The 24,127-nt window shown below is 41.7% G+C and overlaps 1 protein-coding gene across 1 annotated transcript in view; it reads left to right on the top strand.

The window, feature by feature from the left end:
* The first annotated feature begins 1,314 nt into the window (after nt 1–1,314).
* Nucleotides 1,315–24,127, top strand: part of SLC18A2 (solute carrier family 18 member A2) — a 28,394-nt gene continuing 5,581 nt past the window's right edge. The window contains exons 1-12 of the mRNA XM_074158889.1: nt 1,315–1,435; nt 3,292–3,643; nt 9,830–9,888; nt 11,705–11,788; nt 14,315–14,407; nt 14,807–14,896; nt 15,005–15,048; nt 15,124–15,184; nt 19,707–19,802; nt 23,109–23,187; nt 23,435–23,486; nt 23,933–23,996. Of these exons, the coding sequence (XP_074014990.1) occupies nt 1,315–1,435; nt 3,292–3,643; nt 9,830–9,888; nt 11,705–11,788; nt 14,315–14,407; nt 14,807–14,896; nt 15,005–15,048; nt 15,124–15,184; nt 19,707–19,802; nt 23,109–23,187; nt 23,435–23,486; nt 23,933–23,996 (1,195 nt within the window). The remainder of the gene's footprint in view (nt 1,436–3,291; nt 3,644–9,829; nt 9,889–11,704; nt 11,789–14,314; nt 14,408–14,806; nt 14,897–15,004; nt 15,049–15,123; nt 15,185–19,706; nt 19,803–23,108; nt 23,188–23,434; nt 23,487–23,932; nt 23,997–24,127) is intronic.

Below are 24,127 nucleotides of genomic sequence, written 5' to 3' on the forward strand. Positions count from 1 at the left end.
ATAGATGCTACCAGCATATCCTCTCCCATTTTTCATTATTTTTAAAAAAATCTGGATGTAGCCAATAACACACTGTACTGAAAATTTACTTCCATTCCTATGGCCTGTTAAACTTCACCCAGAGATGGATTAGGACCTAAGAAAGCAATTTAGACCATAAACATTGATCTTCTATTGTTATGCACATTAGCAAAATTCCACAGTGTAATTATCTTTTGTTATTCCTGAAACTGAGTGTTTAGAGCATGAAATGGGTGCTGCTACAGAAGCACCAGCGTAAGTTCAAACACCACTCCAGAAGAAACCTGCATTAGTAATGAAATCACGTCGCATTGAAAATGAGCACCACCAAACTGGTTAATATACACAGCAGGCAATGTAGTTAAAGACATAAAGGATTTGCATAGTGATGCTGTCATCGGCTTCTGCCTGACGTTTGGTTCTGGGACCATTGAACTCTTTAAGAGACTTCCCTCACATTCCATGGGCCTTGCCAAAAGTGAAGCTGAGTGAAGAGAGTGAAGCAAAGAAGAGTTCACAAAGTTCAGTATTGGGTGACTAAAAGAAAGTGGTGTGTTATGTCATGTGAAAGACATTACACATATAAAAAAAACTTTGTAAAAATGTGTTTCTTGTTCGTTCAATGCACAGTTAATCCCTTTTCTAAAATAGATTGAAAAGAAAAATCCCTACTGATGATGAACAAATGCCACAGGCTGGGTACAACACTCGGACTTCTGTGCAGACAAGAAAAATGAGCAACTTAAATCCCAAATGGTGCAAATTCCTCATTTCAGGAAAAAGAATCAATCAGTGGCACCATTTCGCTGTGGCTGGCCGATGGGGCACACTGCCCTCCTGTTTAAGCGTATGAGCAGTGACTTTTTCCCCCCACCTGTATCTGTTTTGGCACATTTTGGTGATCACACAGCGGTTTTGGCGTGGTAGCCCCGCCCGCAGCTCGGCTCGCCCGCTGCTCGCCCCGCAGGGGAAAGGAGGGGAGTCCCCCGCCCTGCGCCAGCGCTCCCTGGGCTCACACGGGGACCAGAGGTGCCGTCTCCTCCTCCTCCTCCTCTTTCTCCTTCTCCTTCTCCTCCTCCTCCTCCTCCGCGCTCCTGCCCTGCCGGCTCTCAGCGTGCGGCTGGACGGGGGACCTGCGCCGGGAGCCGGGTGCGCTCCGCAGGGGGGATGCGCGGAGCGGGGCTGCGGGGGTTGCGGGGGCCACCGCCCGGGCTCCCCGCCTCGTCCCTCGGTCGCCCCTAATGGCCTTTGTGTCTCTCCGCAGCGGGAGGCAGCGGCGCGGGGCCGGGGAGCATGGCTTGGGGCGAGTTCAGCCTCCTCCGCTGGCTCCGGGAGAGCCGGCAGTCCAGGAAACTCATCCTCCTCATCGTCTTCATCGCCTTGCTCCTGGACAACATGCTGCTGACGGTCGTCGGTAGGTACAACAGCTTTTGGTGTGGTTTTGTTGTTTTGTTTTTTCTTTTCCCCTCCCGGTTTATGCCAGAAATAATCTCCAGTGACAGATGTACTCCCTGAATGCGTGATTAATGCTCTCAAACCAAACATTTTCGAGCACTGATTTTTATTTTTGTTGTTTTTAAGCACAAATGATGTTCTAGGCGTTGCAAACACGCTGCCATACACATCGAAGTCTCGCTTTATTTTTATGTTAATTGCTGAATGAGGAATGGTATCAAAGGGTCTTCACAATTCTCTTTTTTCCCACTAAACGCAGCTATTGCTTTACAGAATGACAGATAAGAGTATTTTTAGCTCATCATCGTTTTTTTTTCTACTGTGGTCATGCAACTGAAACAACAGGCTAGATAACATTAGAGATGCCTGTTTCCTTGCGATAGTTCCTCTTTCCCCCACATTTGTCTTAAAATGATAGGTTAACAAGAAAACTATCTAACTGGGTTTTAAGAAAAGCACTTCTATGAGTTGGTTTAATAAAATAATAAGTATAATAAGTATAATAATAAAATAATAAATCAAAGATGCAACTTTTACTGGCTTCAGTGACATATGTCAAGATTTAGGAATCTACTCAAAATACTTGGAACCTTTTTCACTGGTGGTTTTAGAAGTCCTTCTATTCAAATGTTGATATGAATTTAAAGAAAAAGGTTCAGAGAAACTAGTGGTTCATGGATGCACACAGGCACACGCGTGAACGCACATGCTTCTCTCGGAGGTGAATCGGGCTGTGCAAAGCCAGCTCTCAGATGATGCTGCAGCGTCAGCTTCCGAATCAGACTCCTGAATTTCTTGGAGGACTTAAGCTTAAAAGCTGATGCCATGATGTAGACCTTGGCTAAAAACATATATATATTCTTATCAAGTCGACTTTGGATTTTTTTCACATGAATATACTTTCTTATAAAGTTATTAACATCTAATTACTTAGTAACATGTATGCTAGAAGCCCTAGAAATTATTACAGTTTGCAGACTTACTGAAGGAGTGGTTTTTTTCAGGAAGAGATGCAAGACAAGGAGGGGTGATTCTGTCACTAATATTGAATAAATGAACCTTTTGCAAATGAAACCTTTTTACAAATTCTGAAATGCTAATTTCTGAGTTACATGTTCATTTAATTAAATTGCAGCTAAAATCCTAAAGCATATAAAGAAGGTCCCTTCTGGATGATCTTTTCAATGTAAACTTTTTAAAAATAATGAGATATGCAAGCATCAACACATTAGTTCTGATTACTTAATACAGATGTATTTACTTAGTTCTGATTACTTAATACAGATACTTAATACAGACCCATAATTATGGGGTTTTCCTTATGGTTGTTACTTATCAATATTTTGTGGTTTATTTTAGAAATGTATTTTACTATATTTTTTACATTTTGGTTTAACAATAGTTTCAAGGCTTTTCTCATCTTTCATGTTTCCACAATCTGATAAATGGAATTTTGCAGTTATGTGCAACAAAGAGACTCTTCAGACATGGGTTTTGATACTTCTTATATTTTGCTTTCTGAATGATGCCTGTGTAGAAAATCTTATATTTATGGAAAGTGGCAAAAAATAAAGACTAATGTAAAAGAACCTTTTTTTGGTTTAAATTGCACTTCTGAGTTATGGGTGTGTTTTTTCCCGTGAGCAAACTTCTATTTTATTTCTGTGTTTCCGCTATTCAAAATCCTTCCTAATGTGCTCCGTAGGAAAGCCTTGTATTTCCTAATCTATGGCAAAACAAACAAGAAAATTTGGTGATTCCATTTGCAAATAACCTGATAGTAAGATGCCAATATTATTCTATTTGTTTTTCCAGTGCCAATAATTCCCAGTTACCTTTACAGCATCAAACATGAGAAAAATGCCACACAAATCCAGACTACTAAGCCTAACGTAGTCTCAACAACGATGGACAATTTCCAGAGCATCTTCTCCTACTACGACAACTCCACGATGGTTACTGGAAACGAATCTGATAAGACAGGACCCAGAGAGCTGCATCACACTCAGACAGAACAAATGATAGTAAATGTGACTCCTTCCCCGTCTGATTGCCCCAAGGAAGATAAGGACCTGCTGAATGAAAACGTTCAAGTTGGTCTCTTGTTTGCTTCAAAAGCAACGGTGCAGCTAATCACTAACCCCTTCATAGGGCCACTGACAAACAGGTATGTTATTTCTGCTACGTTACTCAGGTAGGCTTTTGTATTGATGTTTTAGTCTGGACTAGCGTATCAAAACAAGTATTTTTAATTCTATTGTGGCCCTGACTTACTGGCCTTCTCACTTTATCTAGAGGAATATTCCTGTTCCATTTGAGGAACCCATCTTCTAAATGCCTACACCCTTTCTAAAATAAATTGGTAAACTGCACATGAGCCGTTTGTTACGTTCAGTATCATACACTTTTCCTTCAGCTCCTTTCCTGGTTCTTCTAGAAACTTTTTCTGAAATGGCTTTGAAATTTCTTCAATACAGTTACCTGGAGCCAAAAGATGCTACAGCTCAGTATTTATGAAGCACTGTGAATTGATGATGTATCTGTTACACCTGCATTAGGCAAACGTGATGTTGAAGCTGTAGGCAGGGTTCAGATCCCTCCCTTGCTCTCGCAGCTCTTGGTGCCATTTGGTATTCAATGATTCAGAGTCATTTGAGGTAAGAATCAGTGGGAAATACACGTGGACTTCAGTGAAAAATGAGCAAGTGTCAAACTTTCCTGATGCCATGTTCATCTCTGAGTTCAGCGGATCACAGATTTCCATCAGTACGTAATCTAGCCCAGCCTTCAAATTTTTCTTTCTAAATTCTCACATAGATATGATACCTTGAACAAATATGTTTAAATGGTACAATATAGAAAATCTATTTGAGCCAGGTTCAAGGGTTTAAGCACCAATATTAATGATTTATAACCCCTCCCCCCCAAAATCTGAGCATTAATGATGCTTACATGGAGAGTAAGAATTATTTATAATATCGTTTAAATTTCTGATGTTAATAATTAATTTAATTTTATTGTTAGCATTTTGTGTAACTGTTCCCCGCAGAAGCAGCTGCAGTCCTCCCAGACCAAAGATGAGATCAATTTCTCCAAGAAATAAACTCCAAATTGTATTTAGTCAGGTCACTAATTTTCATATTTCTTACTTAAGCTGTTTTATAAAGAGTAAATTTTCCATTGAGAAAATAATATGCTACAGAACTTTGTCCTTGTAAAACAGTTTTGTTTAAGCAGTCAATGCTTACCATATGTGGCAATAACCAAAACAACCAACACCTTTTAATGCTACATGTTTCGGGTTTTGAAGCCAGAACTACCTTTCTTAGATTTTACAGCTTATATATATTATCTGAGTGTTTAATTTCAATCTGATAGAAGAGCAACCAGCTGGGGGCTAAGCGATGGTTTGACGCACAGTGTTATGAATCCAAAACCTGTATTGAATCTGTGGAACTGATCTAAACACAAAAGCTTTAAATGAGACAGTTTCATTCCCCTCTCTCACCTTACCTCCTACTGCATACCGCCTACACAGATATAAGTATGCCATTGCAAAATTACTTTTCCACAAATATTGCTGCAAGTTGAGGGGGTAAACAGATCTGTGTTATCACTTGGATTTCCTGTTTTGTTTTGTGAGGATACGATAGCTCATCTACAGGCAAAGCAACATAACATCGAATAATATTTTCAGAATAGTTCTTTAAGTATTATTCTAGATTTTCCTAATTGTCTAAATTACTGCCCTACTGATATTTACTTTTCTCTGTTGCCACCATCATTTCCCAATCTGCCAAATCATGAGAAAGGCAGTAATACGCTCCACGTTGTCGATGGCTTTTTCAATAGCACGGTTACGTCGTGCTGTAGGTACGATCTCAGCTCTTTCTTTGGTAGACATCTGCCTAAGTTAAGAGGGTGCGTGTCCCTGCCGGTGCCTCTCCGTGTGCCTGCGCATCTCGGGACCGGAGCCTGGTGCTGCCAGTGCCAAGGCAGGGGATAACGCCTCCCCCCTGGAGCCAGCTGCTGGGATGTACGTGGTACATCTTTAGGTTTGGCGGTGGGGCTGTAGATGTTCCTGTAGCGTCTCCCTTTGCTCTTAGGAGCAGGGTTGGCAACGCACCAGTGTAAACACCAGCACTGTGAGCTGAGGTTTCCTCCTGGAAACATCCCACAGGGTTTTTTGCACAGGACTGAGAGTGTGACTGCACTCACAGAGGCAGGGTTGCGAGCTCAGATGCCCAACGAGTGGGAAAGGAAAAAGCAAGGAGCACATCACCCCAGCATCCTGTGCAACAGACTCTTCTCTCATACAGCAGAAATGAGTGCCTTAGTGGCAAAGTGGCCCTAAATTAGATTTAAGGATTACTGGGGGTTTTTTTCATGCGTTATTTGTATCTTGCTGCCAGGGATCTGCCTTTCTTCTGAGAAATGCTTAGTGGGAACTATCAGTTAACACATTTATCAGTTAACTGTAGAAGTCATTGGAAAAAAAAAAACAAAACCCTGAAGTTGACATTTCCTCGTAACAACATGTACATGATCAGTAAAAAAGCAGTGCGAAAATCATAATTATTATAAATGAAACAGAAACTATATGAAACAGAAACTGAGTTATCATTATAAAGACTCTTCCTTACCACTGATAAACTGTTTAGTGATAATTGTTACTGCCATTATTAGTTTTGCAAAATTTCAGCAAAATATTACAGCTTAAGGAGAATTGGCTGCTTAGTTCAAGATTAGTGTGCACAGTCTGTTAAGATGCCCAGTAAGTTTCTTTTTCAAATAGGTAACACACTGTGTTCACGTTTTTTATTTTTCAATCAGGTATAGTTGTTCAGGAGTGGTTTAGATTTTTAATCAAGTATGGAGTTACTGGCTTCCCGTATTGGCTTTGGGTGCTTGAGTTTGTACAGGACGCAACAAGATGTTCTATTCATACGAGTCTGTGCCAATTATTCCTTTATTTTAGGATTTCTGGAAGTTTTGTATGCTGTTTTTCCCTTTTTTTTATAATTCCTGGAGGTGTAGATTTTTAAAATAAATTTCAAAATTGGTTTCATTCAAGAAGTAAGTTCTGCTAAAAATATTTCATATTTAAAGCCCAGCTCTTTCTGTGGAATACGAGGCAAAACACACACCTGGCTTAGTGAACTGGTTTGCAATTCATGAAACAGCACATTTTACCCTTGGTCTAACAAAGTCCTGGCAAAGGAAATGCCAGGTGATGGTTTTGCCATAGGATGTGACCACACACTTCCCACCGTGGCACCACTTTCAGGGCAGAGCTGATAAGACTTTGTGGCTCAGACACACATGATGTTTTCAGTTGTAGTGAAATTGGTTAAGAAATCATACAAAGAGCACAACACTTGATACAGGGCACTGTGAGGAGGTGACACTGGCGCGGGGAGACTGAAGGCTCTGCCTAACCCTTTCCAATGAAGAGAGTAGGCAAATGCTGTTGCGTCCTCTGTAATTAACTGATTTTCACCATTATTTTTTTTCAAATTCATACCCAGCTCTATGAACGAGGCTGTGAGCCCAGCTGTGCTAGCCCTACAATCCGCCAGAGCCAGTGAACGTCTCCCCTGCTACATCTCTCCCTCCCTTTATTTGTTAGTCTTGTGCAAACCCATATTGGCCTCAAAAGTCATTAAAAAACGAACAGATATTTTCATCATCATTTTTACACCATTCTGGCTACAGCTTTGATTTTGCATGAGAGAGGGAGGGGCTAGGACCATGAGCATGGAGATGGAGATTGCACGGACCACGCTCCCTGTCCCTGCACATTCTTCCCTATTTTCACGCACATTCAGTAATTCATTGGTTCATAACCTCTAGGAAAATACTCTTCTTGCCATACGTCCTCCCCAGTCTTCACTGGCAGCGAAGATGACAGCCGGACTGCCCACCAGGACAGACATAACAAGGGGTGGTCACAGTGGTACTGGTGTAGCCAGCGGATTTGCAGCACTGTAATGAATGGATAATTAGGCTCTAATCATCCACAGCTGCTAACCTGGTCAGTGTAACCTTTGTTTTACTGCTGCACAGGACCCATCAATTGGTTGTCTTATTGCATGGTAATGGGTATAATAGATTTCCAAACGGTCCTTCAATCCGGGGTCAATGTAGTGCTGAAACAGACTAATTTAGGCATTCTTCATCAGTGGCAGCCTTTCCTCTTCAACTAATGACTCTGGCTTTTTCAGAGGTCAGAAATACTTGTAGGAAGCAGTTTTATCTGCAGGTAGCCTCAGTGACACATGCTGCCCTCTGCTTCAGGTTCTCTTGGAGGGTTTTGAAAGGAGTGCCTGAGAAGATAACATGCTTGAGCATGGTAACAAGGAAAAAAGAAGAGACAAGACAGGCTATAGTATTATTTTCTGTTGCACACATGCAGAGGAACAAAATGTAGAGATAACTGTGATGGAGCGTGTCATGTCATGGCTGAGAAGTAGGAGCTGCATATTCTCAGCTTTCAGATGGCAAGAAGATGAATGGCCCAGGACCATTCATGGAGCACTGAACAGTTGTCTGTTACAGGTAGGGCCTCTCTTTCTTGTGATTATTTATGTTATATAGTGTAACTGTTCAGCAAAACCTCTCAGTCTGTGCTCTCTAATGCGTGTTGGACACACCAGGGAATGCAGCTGCAGACTAGGCATTTGTGGGGGCACAACTGCCAACTAATTAGTGCTGCTATTTCAGGAGGAGGCAGGGTTTGCTAAGATTATGCAGGAAAAGACAATCTGCATATCTAACCAAATGTCAGCTGGATGTGGGTAAGACTGTGCCCAGAGCAAGAGCGACCATGACTTCTGGAGGTTCAGCAGTCTCGTGCAGGGGCAGCCCACCAGAATCGGGCATCTCCAATTGTGGGTGAAGCTCCAGGCAATTTTTAGCTTTTCAGAGGATTATAATGACTTGTTAAATTCGAGGCAGATGCATGTCGTGCTGACCTGTATATCTTTGCATGGTCTTATATGATGAATCACTGGCAATGCAGATTTTGCACAGCACTAGCCGTGCCCACGCCAAGTCTAGTTCTGAAATGATTAATTCCTGTGTGGAGGAAAAGGTATGTGTTAGACCTCGGTATGTGTGATAAAACAAAATTCACATAAATATTACAATGAGACATATAATGAACATCGAGCCCTGCACTTCAGAGAACTTTCCATTATCAATGGTCCTTACTTGTATAAAAATCATATTAATGAAAAAAAAAAGCTCAGAATAAATAGGTTGGTTTACCTATGTCAGGATTGCTAGTATTAAAAATAAAAAGGAATTACAGACTCTTCCATTGTTTGATTGACCTACTTAAGCCAATGCTTCCAATATAAATGCCCAATACTGTCAAATTGGACACTGGAAGTTGAAGTCAATCAGCACCCCTTTGAAAAGCATCATCCGTTGTTGAAGAATTCATCCATTAAATAATGTCTTTGCAACTACATTTGAGATGCACAATCCCACAAAAAAAAAGGAAGCTGTGAAAAAAGTGTGCGGAATAGATTATACAGGTTGTCTTAAGAGCTACCTAGGTAGTGGTTTTGATTCTAGGGTAGATTTTTAATGGTGTGAAAAATAGTATATTGTGATTTTCTCCTTGAAATTTCAGTTTCAGCTGCTCAAAAAATGCATTTGCTTTCCAGACAGAATATTTTTTATTTCCTGGAAACTTGAAAATACTTATAGGAACCAGGCATTTCTACAGGCTATTTAGAGTCCTAATGAAGAAGCGGGCTGATGAAGAAAGCTCTGATCAGCTCCATTTTTACTCCTAAATCCGTGGAAAGCAAAAATATTATTCTCAGGCTCTTTGGGACTCTTCCAGTGCTCCTGGCTGAGGCAGAACTCCCAACAAAGCAGATGACAAATTTTTCCAGTAAAAAAGCCGTTAGTTTGACCGTGTCTCATTTATAGTCATTGTCTCATGAGGGTGGAAACAGATGACCATTGAGACACTACTGGGGTATTTCAAAGCTCAGCATGCTCAGACAAATCTTCCTTTCTCATATCCTTGGCAACCCCATGGAGGCCCAGAGGGGCTTTATTGGGAACAACTATGGTGGAACGAGAACGGGACAATCAGATTCTAATGAGAGAAGGATTTCTTCCAGGGATTTCAGATATGAAGTCTGCTGTGTGAGATGAAAAGGCATTTGTAACATGGACAAGTTTGATCATGTGGTCCATAATATGCAGTTCAAAGCCTACCAAGGTACTACACGTTGGGATTTTGCAGTGTGTGTACTCATGTGAGTAAATCTAACTCAAAACATCAGTGGGACAATCCCATAAATGTGACTGTTCTTTTTTTTTTTTTTTCCAGAATAGGCTACCAGATTCCACTGTTTGCTGGCTTCTGCATCATGTTTGTGTCAACAATCAGTAAGTGTCCACATCTTATTTGGTCTGGCCCAAGTGCAACTTTTAAATAAATGATCTATAATAATTTTCAGGAGGAATTCTTCATGTTGATGTAGAGGGCCTGATTTCCAAGGAAAATGTGAGGGTGGCTGCACCTTCTGGATGGTGGTACTGGTGGGGTTTGATGAGTATGCTCTTACGAATATACTCTAAGGAATTCACCGCCTTCCATTCCACCTCAGCGTGCCTCTTAGCTGAATCTTTTTCTCAGGTTCTTGTAATCTGAAGTGGTGCTCAGTTTTAAACTGATAGCCATGGGAGGGCTATTTTGCAAGGTCCTTAACAACGAGCTGTCATAGGGGCTTATCAGACAGATCGTGAGGCTGCAGTGGCTCACGAGTAGAATATGAGTCAACAGTATCATAGTGTTGCTAAACATTGCTGGGGGATGTGCAAACAGGAGCATTGCCTGCAAGTCAGCTGAGATAATTTGTCTGCTCTAATGGCATTGATAAGGCTTCAGCTGCTGCTTTATGTTCGGTTTTGGCATGGCACTTAAAATTGTGGCCCAGGTGGAGAGAGTCTATGACAAAATCAATACCAGAGTCTATGACAAAAAGGAAGGGAACGGTTTTCCATGGCCACTGTACATAAGAGAAGGAATAACAAGCTTAAAACTGTATCATCAATGAGACTGAAGTGGTGGAGAACAGCACTTAGAATTTTAGAGTCACTGACAGCTCTCCATGTTAGGAACACGTTGGAAAATGTTGGTTGGGGTGGAGGTAACAACAATAAGCCTAATTCATGGCAGAAGTGAGTACTGTTGATTTGCTGGCATACTTTCTTCCTTTATTTTTCATAATTTTTCTCTCTCTGCATGGGTAGGGATTTTTGTACAAGCTGGTGAAAAGCCTGAGAGGCACAATGCCCAGGGCAGGTGGGAGAAGTGCATGGAGATCTTGGGTTTGGTTGGTGTGTAACAGCTTTCCCCAGCTATAAGCTGCCTGGTAAAATTCCTTAGGTAGCCAACAGATAGGAGCTTTAAAAAGTTGTTAAAAACTTACTGTAGATTTACCGATACTGACCTTGACAGAGGCTCTACAAGCAGAGATGGGCTTGGGTTTCTGGGACACTCCTAATTTCCAGTGTGGCAAAGAGGAATTTAGCCGGACTGATGAGTGCAGCATCCAGGGGCTCTGTTCCCAAAAGGCAGAGTGCAGCGTGGGGTGAAACCTCTTGGGCAGAGATAGAGAGACACCTCCTCAGGTGTGATTTCTCTGGTGGTCAGCTGTTGGGAGGATCAGGAGCTTGTTACAGCCCTTGGATGGGTGGAGCTGGCTTCCCTGCACCTTCAGCCCTTGCAGAGCTGGCAACACCAGGGTAAAACCTCTCTCCACCCATGTACTTACTGGAGGAAACATCGGTGCGTGCACACATGCAGGTGTGTGTGTGTGTTAAATCCAGCGTTCCCTGAATACCTGGAGCTTCAGGCTGGGCAGCCTTAAATGAAGCAGTGGGAAGAACGGTCTTCTAACTCCTTCTGTGTGCAGCTGAATCAGAGCAGGATGTAATCAAATCCTAAGTAATTAGTTAAAACCCCTTGTGCGCTTGCATTCTGTGTTACCAGGAGGCTTAGACACCTGAGAGCAATTCAACACTGACACATCTAAATGCAATAAGAGAAAATAATGCAGTTAGCATTGAAAGTGGCACAAGTCACTGTAAACACTTGACTAAATTGTATGAAGTTTTTGTTATAGTTTCAAGAAATCTAACTTTTTAACCTAGTTAGAGTTAACCTAATTTTAAAAATTTACCTCTGTTTTTCCTGCAGTGTTTGCTTTCTCCGGAAGCTACACATTACTGTTTATTGCCAGGTCCCTTCAAGGAGTGGGTTCCTCTTGTTCTTCGGTGGCAGGTAAGAGAAGAGATGATAAAATATGGATCACTCATCCTGTCATTTTTAGTCATTTTCTAAATTGTGTTTTGTCTGCAGTCTCAATAATTAATACAAAAATATTTAATTAAATCTATTTCACGTTTTTTCTACCCCTTTCATATAAAGTAGCTCAAAAGCAAATGTCTTTTCAGACTTTCTTGATATTTGGGTTGCAGTAAGGTAGAACACTAAATGAACTGCACTCTCCCTGGGATTTCTGCATCTGTGTCTTCAATACTTTAAATTAATTTTTAGCCATTTTAAAGGTCATTGGGAACTTATGTTGATAGTTATTGTCAAAGGGATAGCAGCTCTGTCTCCTACAGAAATTTCTGTTACAAAATGTTGTTTTCAAGGACTTACTATGCCATCTGCTTGTTTGGACTCAGTTTACCTGTACCAGATTTCCAACACAAGGTTATAATTTTCAAATTAGTAGATGAAATGGAGTATGGGTTTTCAGCCCAAATTATTCAACCATGACTGAGACTGGAGAAAATATGTTTTTTTTCACGTTAGAACATTTCACAGTCTTCTATTGGAAAAACTTCCCATGATGGCAGCAGAAATACGAATTTGGCTTGGAAAAGGAGGTGAATACGGTGTTTTGTCAAGAACGTGTCTTTTGGCTTCCTCAGGAAAGTTCCCCCTTCCAAGTCAGACTGCTCTATAAGCAGGGTTCACGTACACTCTGTAGAAAATTAACAAGAATTTGGCAGCTGGATTCCTCCTATGTTCCTTTTGCAGGGATTTTGTTCCAGCCCACATGTGGACAGTGCTGCTTGGGGAAAAGCCCCAGACTGGGGTTTCAAACCAGGAGCAAGAAGATGCTTAAGATGGGTTTGAAGCTGCTCCACAAGCACCAGACCAGGTTGCTCAAAGCCCCATCCAACCTGGCCTTAAACACTTCCAGGGATGGGGCATCCACAGCTTCCCTGGGCAACCTGTTCCAGTGTCTCACCACCCTCACAGTGAAGAATTTCTTCCTAATATCTAAATCCTCCCTCTTCCAGTTTAAAACCATTACCCCTAATTCTATCACTACACTCCCTGATCAAGAGTCCCTCCCCATCTCTCCTGTAGCCCCTTTTAAGTATTGGAAGGGGCTATAAGGTCTCCCTGGAGCCTTCTCTTCTCCAGGCTGAAGAACCCCAACTCTTTCAGCCTGTCTTCATAGTAGAGGTGCTCCAGCTCACATCGGTTTTCTCCTCTCTTGTTTTAAATTGAATGCCCTGCAGTTGTCCCTCACAGACATTTTTCTAAGGCTTTGCTCACCTCATTGCCCTTCTCTGGGTAGTCTCCAGTCACCCTCACCTTTTTTCCTGTGCTGAACCAGAACCAGCACTCAGAAGAAGCTCTGACTCCTCACAAAGGCAGAGGGAGTTACTTCACGTACCTCACAGGCAAAGGAAGTTTTCTGTAGTATTGCTGTCAATCAGTCGTTTACCTCCCCTGCCTTTGTGCGTGTAATCGTTCCTACCTAAGTGTAAAACCTTGTGTTATCTTCTTTGTACTGCTTCCTACTTTTTCCCCCAAATGTTTCTCCAAGTCTCACAAACTCATTGTGAATACTGATACTGCTCTCTAACTTGTTCTTCAACTGTTCATGCAAACAATTTGATGTTCATCCACGGTTTTCCAAGCGTGTTCATCTGCAGAGGACCTCTTCTCTTTTGGTGCACCTGATGGATTGTATTTGCTTAGTGATCAATCATGCAATATTTTGTTTTCTTTTTCTGGCTCACTATATAGCTGGGGACTTTATTTACTGAGTTCTACTTAAACCTTGATTTGAAAACAGAATTATTAATTTCTGTGAGGACTCTTCTGCAGCGCTTACCTCTACAGTGTCTGAATGCTTCGCAGAAAACACTAATAAATTGGGTTTCATGTTTCCTTTTGTGAAATGAAGGCTCATCATCAAATGCAGAAGTGAGGCATGTGAGCATACAGGTCAAAAGAATCCTTTAATTTTGGATGCTGAACTTGAAGTACTCACTTTCAAAGTAATCAGCGCGGCATAATACCTCGTGCCCACAGCACGGCTAGCACTGACCACAGTCACAGCTGGGAGTGGTCACCAGACCTTCACGTCTAGCGCCCAGAGTATAAATAACAGCAAATACTTGTCAAAAGCTTTGTTTCATCTAGTTGAAAAGCATCATCTAAAAGACTTGTGAAAAGACAGGGACAAAGAATCTAGCAAATGAGGGCATCATTAATTTACCTGAGTAATACTGTATAACAGAACATGGTCTTAGAGACTATTTACATTTGCCAAACCTCCTTTTTGTTTCAAGGTGAATTGCATGTGGAGGGGATATATACACACACACATATATATATGCTTGTATTCATATATAGAGAGATACCTGCTGTCATGTTTGTATAATGTTTAGTAGGGCTGGCAAATGAAATTATGACCATAAACTATAGTACACAGCTGCCTAATTTTGTGTTGTGCTCTTTTTTTTTTACTTTAATTCTTTTAATTTTTTATTTTAGGGATGGGTATGCTTGCCAGTGTATATACAGACGATGAAGAGAGAGGCAACGCAATGGGAATTGCACTGGGAGGCCTTGCTATGGGAGTATTAGGTCAGTAAGATGGAGGCTCTGCTGGCAAGAGAAACCACCCTCCAGCCTTCCCCAAAGCGTGTACTAGTGAGCTATGAGAGCAGCAGAAGAGTTTCATCGAATGCAATGTTATCGTGCCATCTCCAGATTAGATTCATGGTGCATGTTAACCACATTTCTTACACGGATACATATGAGATGTTTGGGTTTTATTTATGTGGAAGAGTGTTTTAGGGAGTGAAGAATATGGTTATTGTCATGATCAGTGAGCTTTGTGTTTAGTTTTTTTGTTTTGTTTTTGTTTTTTTTAAAGAGCTTTTTTGGTCACTGAGTGCCAAGAGTAGGATGCCCAAACGCTTGCAGAGCATGTTTGTTCAGACATGTGGCTTCACAACTCTGTCCATTCTTTCTCCCTGGCAGTTGGCCCACCTTTTGGGAGCGTCATGTATGAGTTTGTGGGGAAGAGTTCTCCTTTCCTGGTGCTGGCAGCACTAGCTCTGTTAGATGGAGGTCAGTAAATTCGAACAGTCGGTATCTCTATGTAGCACATCCCTTTCGTATTCTTACCATCTAACCCCCTTCTTGAAGAAATGTTACAGTATTGATTTCTTTTCACAGCTATTCAATTATTTGTTCTGCAGCCATCCAGAGCACAAGCAGAAGTAAGTATTAAGGTAAAACACTCTAGGCAATGGATGACACTTTGCTTTTCCTAATCCCAAGCTTTTGTTTTGTAGAGTCAGAAGGGGACACCGTTGCTGACTCTTTTGAAGGACCCATATATCATTATTGCAGCAGGTACCAGATCCTTTTTGTTCTGTTTTGTTTTGTTTTTCTTTAAACTATCTGCTGATGTTGTACCTGGCACTCTGGAATGCCTCAGGCTGAGCTGATTTAACAATATTGTCATTTTCATTAACATAAAACTCAAAGAAAAAAAACCAAAACAAACATCTGTTGGTCACACAGGATGAATACATCAGTAGAAGTAGAACAGGCAGAAATTTTGAAATGTAGGTGTCTTTCCAGCTGAGAGGACACTAATTACTTGTGGTTACTTGCTAAGGCAATGAGATGTGGCCAGGAAGCTTTCTGTGAGGCAAGTGAATAGGGCCGAGGCTTTCGGAGGGAGGGATTGCTGGTACATTGCAGATGTAGGGAATAACACTCAACTTTGTTTCTGTTTGAAGAGGGGAGTAAGTTTGTTCTCTAGAGCATGGGTTGTATCTCAGGGTTGAATGGTGAATGGCGTTTGGTATTACACATATCATTTTTCTACTGAGTCTTTCTGTCTCAAGGGAAGTTTGCCTTTTTGCATTGTGTTTCGTAGAATGTTTATTCTGAAGTCTGTAATTAAGGCTGCCCCTTTTCAGATATTTTATGAGCATTGGAAAGAGATTGTAATTTTTACAGTTTTACTCCTTAATTCTAACCTGTTTGTCCAAGAAAGCAATTCTTCCAGGCATTTTTTGGGTTGCTGTTTCTTGGTGTTCTTAGGAAATGACCATTACCCCAACTCTTGACTAGAAACTTGGTTGAGCTGTGGCTAAAGCTATTGCAAACACTTTTGCTTGAGAAATTTTTGGGGCGCTAAAAGACCTTTACATAGAATAGAAGTATTTGGGGAAAAGAGTAGTAAAGAGAGTACCTGTCATAAGAGCCACTGTCCCCCTCCCACCTGGCATCAGTGCCCAGGATTTGAGAAAGTCCCCGTGGTGGGTTACCAGTGGGGTTGGATGCTGCACCCAGGGTTTCTGCCTCCTGGGACAGAGACTGCCCAGTGCTTTGACAGTATGGATGATGCTGATGTTCACTAACCGCTGCCTATTCTCCCCACACTTTATTTCCCTTGCAGACCAATTTATATTTTTTTTTTTTCAGAGCTGAATGCAAAATACCAACTATAAATTCAGCCTTTTATCTGGCCTACTAGTGCGCAGGAGTCCAAATGCAGATTTCTTGATGGACTACACTGTTCAGGTGTTAAGTGCCTCAGTTGGGAAGTTGTTGCTTTTTACAGTGGAAAGGGTCTGAAAGTTTCATTTGCTCTCTCACACCCCAAGGAGTTTGGTGTTTTCCTTGCTCTGTTTTCTAAGATGGGAACTTCCGTTCCTGATGTTAAGGGGGAAGAGTGGGTAAGCAGTTGGTTGGGACGGCAGAGTTAGCTCCGTGCTCTGACACCTTGAGGCAATCAGTCAAGGAACCATGTCACATTTCTCCATATCTAAGCCAGGATACTATGTCTTTTGCTTCAAAAGGATGCTGAGAATGTAAATGTCCCACGCTGTGTACGATGTTCAGATATAACGATTAGAGAGAAGGTTAAAAGTCCATTGGGTTTGCACTACTCAGGGAGATCAGAGGGTTTGAGTGGCTTTTAAGCCAGTTAATGACCTCATTAAAAATTTGACTGCATCTCTAGTGGGCTGATTTGTTAACCACAACTAAAACCCAGGGTCTTTGTAGGCACACTGCAAATGGACTAACAGTTTAAGTGTTTCTTGCACTCTCAATTTAGGTACACTAATTTCACGGTATAAATTCAGATTCAATCTCCTGAGCGTGAGTCATACACTTGAGCCATAATTATCTGTATTCTCAAAGTACGAGCCCTTCCTGCCCAATTTGGCTTATCTATAGCACAATATTAGTCTTTAACGCAAGGCGTCTTGAACTCAAGCATGATGTTCCTCTCTCTCTGTGATGTTTTCCCTTGATGACCCATGTTGCCTGTGAGCTAATAGCGTCGACTGTCGGAACAGACTGGAGGCCAGTGCTCTTGTTCACTCATGGTGTGTCCCAGTCCCTATGGCCAGTCCAACTGCCTGGTCCCCTCCAGTGCCAGCTATAGCTACTGCAGGATGCTCTTTGGCCATTCCTGTTGAACATCCACTCACCGATCCAGATGGGGAGGTCACAAAGATGAGGGCATCAGAGGGACAGGACAAGATGATATGGCAAGCTCACATGAAAACCTCTGCAGGGAAAGGAAATATGAGCAAATATAGACTCTGCCTCCTATGGTGCATTGTGTCAGAGGTGATGCTTCAAGGTCAGTGGCACCAGTACTCACTGACTCAGGCTAAAGAAACATTATTGATGCTCTTTATCACTGCTAGAGGAGCTCAGTGAATGAAGTCGACGTCATTCTTGCAGCCAGACCTCACTGACAGGGATTAAAGCAACTTTACCTGCTACCAGGTGACAAAGTTGCATTGACAGGCAAGTTGGTTTAAACTATCAGATCCAAAAACCAGAGTTGAGACAGATATCATCATGATCACATGGGTTCTTGAGAAGGTATAGAACAGCTTTTCACTCCATACCTGCTTTTTCACAGAAAAATACTAGTGACATCTATGGCACTCTGCCAAAAGTTGAGTGGATTCTCAGCTGCAGAGATGGGTCCAGCTGGAGGGCTGCAATTTCACAGCTTCTGACCAACACAGGACATTTAAACAAGATACAATGTAGGATTTACGCTCTTGAGATGTGGCCCTCTAAAGAGAGGTCAGCTCCGTGCAAGACAGAGATAAAAAATATTCTTATCTTCTTTTGGGGAAGCTTTGCGAAGGTAGCACGATCTCTTTTGGACTTTGCTCTGAGTTTGCAGAGTACCAGCTCAGACTCTCACTTTTCTTTTGGGGTATGTCCTCAAGATCTGAAGTACCTTTGTCACCATGTACCAGAATACTTTGGTCAGCTCTGGTGATGCTTCCTGACATCATGAGAAGTAAATGCCTCACATGCATGCACACCTGTTTCTCATTTCTTTGTGAAGTTTGTTAATAAGACCTTTGCTATTTAAGCTGTCTCTGTTAGAAAGGCCCTGCTTCCTCTGGCTGCACTTTGTGTGGCTTGAAATGTTTTTCCAGCATCAAGGAAGCCGCTGGAGTATGACTGATTTTTTTTTTTTGCTTGGAAGAGGGCAGCCCCAAGGTGTTCCACTGGGGCTCCTCAGGACTCTACCCTAGTGGGAGCTTGCACCAGAGTGGAAAGGTTGGCTTCAGATCTAACCTTTCGTCCGTAGGGTAAAGCAGCACTGACCGGTTTCTGCTTGCCCCGGGAAGGGAGTGAGCCATCTGGCCTGCGAGTTCATTTTAGGAATCGTGGATGCACAGTCTAATATATTCTGACAGGTTTGAGCAAAGAATGGCATCAGTGCTCATTTTGTTTTGAACTGTATGATGAGGAACTTGTTCCAGGAGAAATAATGTTTCTCTGACCTCAGACAAATGAGGGTTTGTTGGTCTTTTTTTCAAATGTAAAATTTGGATGGTAAATGACTGTAAGAGACTAGAAGATTTTCTTAAATTTCAGAGATTATAAATATTAGGAAGAAAAGAAAAGTGGTAACACAAGGTTGAGGCTGTTACTTCTAGCAGTGACTTCCAAACTCCCTTGAAAGCCATTTTGTGAGGGATTAGCAGAGGAGAGGTGCCCTGTTGCCCTGCATTAGGCTTTGACTGCCTTGGGGTGTTTTGAGTAAGTGGGAAAGGCATCTCGAATCCAAAGAAATACCTGGGGGTTTAATAATCCCCATGCTAAAGCTGAAGTGCACTCCTGAGGACAGATGGACTTGACGCAAACCCAGTGGAGCCTGGATCCGCAGGCGGTGGAGCAGGGCAGAGCTGAGCCGGCGGGCAGGACTGAATCAGCACTCCACCGCTTGTTATCCTTTGAATCTGGGGGACTGAAGGTCCAGAAACTCAAAAGAGATTTGGAAGCTTTTGAAATTCATAGGGCTGGGCAAGCTCAGCCAGACTCATGCTTTGCTGCGTGGAATTACTGGCTGCCAGCTACAGGATCTCAGCACAAAATTCCCTTTTGTAGGGACAGACAGCTCTGTGGTTGTCTCCTGGTATTTTTAGGATCGAGACCTCCCCATCTCATCATAGTCAGTCTCAGGTGATGGAGGCAGAGGGTCAGAGCCTGTGCCTCTTACACAGCGAGGCTCCGTTTTTGCCCCAGGAGACTAGATAGAGACCAAAATATTGTGGTTTTAGTTAATCATTTGTACAACAGTCAAACCTCCTGAACTTTTTAAATGTCATCAAGCTCACTGCAGACTTTCACATTATGAAATAGCTTAACCTTTATTGTAGGTTTTCTAGGAGAATAGAAATATATATAAAGAATGATTTTACATTCTGTTCTATTTAACATTAATCAACATCTGATGCATGATAAATAGGACTGTAAAAAAGTGCAGTGTTTTATGTAAAAGCATTCATTTTTTGCATGTTTTTTTGTTCATAGTCAAAAGAAATAATTGCTACGTCTTTTTTTTTTCCCCTCCCCCTCCCCTTCATTCTCTAAGGATCAATCTGCTTTGCAAACATGGCGATTGCTATGCTTGAACCAGCGTTACCCATCTGGATGATGGAGACCATGTGTTCAAAGAAATGGCAACTTGGTAAAGTACAGTATATTATTTGCCTTGCTATATTTTGCCTAATGACCTTTTCAGTTCTGATCCTGTTAATGATGGTCTCCTTATACGCTTCCGGGTAGTCTTCTTTTTTAAAATGTCTTTAAATTGTCAGTGTTACACTGACACAATTGCAAACATCAGCTTGTAAGAAAAATAGGTAGTGGATTGACGTTACGTTACTGTAGTAGTGGTTCCACTAAGGGCCAGCACTCACACTACAAGAAGAAATAGGTGGAGGCAGCCATGACTTGTCCCGGCTCCTTTGGGAGCCCCAGCAGCAAATCTAGCCGTGAGTGTTGGTTGGGGCAGCTGTGAGATGGCCGGTGAGCCCCAGAACCAATTTCTTTGGGGTTTTTCCCAGAGGGCATCCTTCCTCAGTCTTAGCTTGAATTGGCAGGAGTAGGCAGCCACAGAAATCTGCAGCGGGTGCAGTACTTTTGGTGCAGAGCACACCCGCTCCAACACATCATCCCTCTACGGCTGTTCATGGCCACATGCGGACAAAGGATGGGCTTTACTTAAAATGTAGCCACTGAGGGCATGAGGAGCATTTCCCCTTGAATCTGAGAGATGTGACATCCTTCCAATGGTCACTTAATCATCCCATTCCACAGAAAGCAATGGGAGACCCCCAGCTTGGATCACCTTATGACCTGTAGTGCAGTCTCGGGAAACCAGTGTCCACAGGCAAACTGGGAATTTGTCCCATGTATCAGGTTAGACCAGAGAGTAAAATGGGGGCAGTTACTTTCTCGGTGAACAAGGAGGGGAAGAAAAACAGACTAACTTCCAGTGAGTGTCAAACTGTGTGCAGGAGGTTAATGTAAATCCTCTTGGGTGTGGGAAAGAGTTACTGTTAAAAACGCAATGTATATTTGATAACATTAACAAATGTTCATGGATGTGACTTTTCATTAAGGTATTTTTTAGTATTAAGATATGGCATTTGAAAGAAAAAGTCCTTCATGAAAATGATGTTCAGCTAGCGTCCAATGAATATCCCTACTCTGCCTTAATGTAGGTGTCCCTATGCCGTATCGAAAGCACAAACCTTAGTTCTGATTAATGCAAACTGAGTTCTAGGGTGGCCATAGGTAGCAGTCCTTGATGTGCTGCTGTGCTGTCAAACACGGTAATGACCGCTAGCCTGTAGTACAGCAAAATTAACGTGCAAACCTAGACGTTTTAAGCCTCACGAAGAAAAAGAAAGATTGCTTATCTGCCTCCCTCACTAGAGTTTCATATCACTGGTGCAATGGAAATGAGATTTATAATCTCTTAGTTGAATAGAGGTTCCTAGAAGGAAAATACCCATTTTAAATTAAGACTACTTTTACCACGTAATGATATAAGTAATTGACTCAATTGCGCTTTGTCTGATTTGACAACATTAATTAAAGTTTTTAAGCCTCTTAAATTATAACTTGAACTGCAGGGTTTTAGGCAAATGATTATCTTATGCAATTTGGAGATCCAGCTGTTTGAAGCATGATCTGAAGAAGGTTTAAAGAACCTTGATTTGATCAATTAATGTTACTGTGCATAAAGCTTATTTAGAAAATTACAGTTCTGCTTCAGTATTCCACATCTTACACACAAACCTGCAAGTCTTATTTAACGAGCCTTTGCGGTATTCTTTTCTGTATTTTTTTACAGCTGTCAAGGTCTGCTGTATGTGCCCATTTGGTATAAACAGATAGCTCCGAGCAGTACTGAAGTAGCGGTGGTTACACAGGTGAAAATGTTTCCCCAGCATCACCATTGTAACCCACAAGGTTTTTAATCACAGGATATTGCTGTGCTAAAAATTACGTCTTGATTTTTTTTTTTTTTTTCCTTATGAATATCAGAGAGATAGGAAGGAAGATGGATAGGCAGGAAATGAGAAAATCTATGTTGTCTTGGTGAAAGATGAGGAGCATATACACTTAAAGGAAATGTTTGATTTTGTACCGTAATGTCACAGCTGCCGTCTAAATCTGAATTACCTGATTTAACAGTGACCGAATGGAAAGCTTGTCGTGGCATGTGCTAATTTGTCAGACTTTCCCAGTTTTGTCAGGATTCCCAGCTTTATTTTTCTTAAGAAGCCACAAAATTTAACAGGAACAACAGAAAAATACTATGTGTTATTTCTTCCAAGACACATGAACCATTCAACACCATTGCACAAGGGTCCAGCATTAGGCACAGCCACCCCCTTCCTCTGCCTCTCAGATATTTTTCATACAAGGTCTTCTCCTCAAGGGCAGTCCCTGCCTGCAGCATCCTCCCTGGTGCTCTCCGGGCGATGGCACACTGCTCTCTATTAGCATTTCTTCCTTTAACATTCCCCCTCCGGCTGGGTCCTGCCCTGCAGCTTACATGTAGGGAGAGGATGAATCCTCAAGTACAGGCTGTAATTGGCTTTGAAACCAGAGATGTTTCTGGCCACTGTGCAGCTGGCATCGACTCCAGATACAGCTGCTGCTGTGGAAATCTCAGGACTAGAGAAAAAAATGCTTGTCCCAACAGGATCTTTTTCCCAGTGGATGTGGGGGAGATGGGAGGGTCTGGGTACCTTTCGATCAAAGTAGGAATGAATTTACTCGGGTGCTCTCATCTGCAAATCATTACAGATAATTATTTTTTAAAATTTATACCAATGACTGATTGTTTTTAAATTAACTTTTGCTGTAAATACATTGCCTAAATAATTTCAAAACTGTGTTTTTAAGGCTTTTTCACCTTTAAATTACTGATATAGGCTTGGCATTGGTTTCTGCTTGACCAAGGACCATATCATGGCATTACAAACTCGCCTTAAGATGAGGGCTCATGGTGTGCAAAGCCACAGCAGCAGTCCTGCTGATCGCTCCTCCAGGGAGGGATTCACCCACCCCTGACCGTTCTGGGCTTGCTGCATGTGCTGAGCATATGCTCCATAAGCCATGCAACCAAGAAAGAGTTGCTTTCCTTGACCTATCCCAAAGCTTACTGTAGTTAGATATAAACTTTGTGCTCTTTGTTGTTCTGTCCCCTCTCCCATACCACTGCTTGTAGCCAATGCTTAAAAAACTCTTTTCAAAGGCCTCACATCCCTCCTGCATTTCATAGATGATGTCCTTAGATTTCATGAAAAGGCTGCAGCAAACCGGATATTTGATTTCATTTTTTTTTTTTCAGGGCTATGCACAAAGACCCTGTTAGATGCGTTCAAATCAAAATTGCAGTGTCTGGAATTTATTAGTTTCTTCTAACGCTTCACTAAAATCATTGCTGATAAAATATCTCATTCATATTTTTCAGGCGTTGCTTTTCTTCCAGCTAGTATCTCTTATCTCATCGGGACTAATCTTTTCGGAATACTTGCGCACAAAATGGGAAGGTATGCTTCATTTAAAAATACTAATAATCTTCCAGTGTGTTCGTGTACCATTTCCAGTGTTTCCCAGGGCAGTTTATTGATGATGGAAATTATTAAAGTTTGTTCTATACTAGCAAAATCACTTTTTTGGAACATGTTGCTACTTCGACTGTGTAACTCAGCAGTTCAGACATGACTCTGAAACATTCGTGATTAGCTCTAATATCTCTGTGTCACCCATCTCTGAGTGATGTTTCTTCTTTGATAGGTGGCTTTGTGCTTTACTTGGAATGCTAATTGTGGGAATAAGTATTTTGTGCGTAAGTAGATCACGTAACTTTCAAACCGTCTAAATGTTCGTGTGTTCATCTTCAAATATGTGTTTTCCCCGTGAGATTTTGCTGGAGTTTCTGCTTTGTGATATGTTGTTAAACAATGTGTAGTTAATAGGTTCCAGATCAGAGTTTTGAGTGCTTTCAAATTTCAGTGCTTCAATTATTTTAAGGAAGAATGACTCTGAAAGGAGGAGGAGGATCCTTTTTTTGAGCTGTCACTCAAAAGTTTATTTTTGATCATAATATTAAGTGTGTCAGTGCTTTAATGGCACAGTTGTCTGAAACTAGCCCAGAACAAGGATCAAACTCTAACTTGCACATCTGTACCAAGCGTGCCATAACTACTCTGAGAATTTGTCTTAGAAAAAGAAAGCTAACCTCGTTAGCATGTGCAGTGTGACTTAATTAACTGCCTGAAATTTCCTTTATAGGTACCCTTTGCTAAAAACATTTATGGGCTCATAGCACCAAATTTTGGAGTTGGATTTGCCATTGGTAAGAAAAATTACAATGACTTCTTACAGGCTGTTGGTTATGTAAAAATGATTTTATATGGAGTTACATGGAAAATTAGTTTTGTTGCCATTCTGACCTGACAGTAGCGAAGCCTGAGCTGTGGCCCAAAC

Source organism: Numenius arquata, chromosome 15 (assembly GCF_964106895.1).
Source record: "Numenius arquata chromosome 15, bNumArq3.hap1.1, whole genome shotgun sequence".
Lineage (NCBI taxonomy): Eukaryota > Metazoa > Chordata > Aves > Charadriiformes > Scolopacidae > Numenius > Numenius arquata.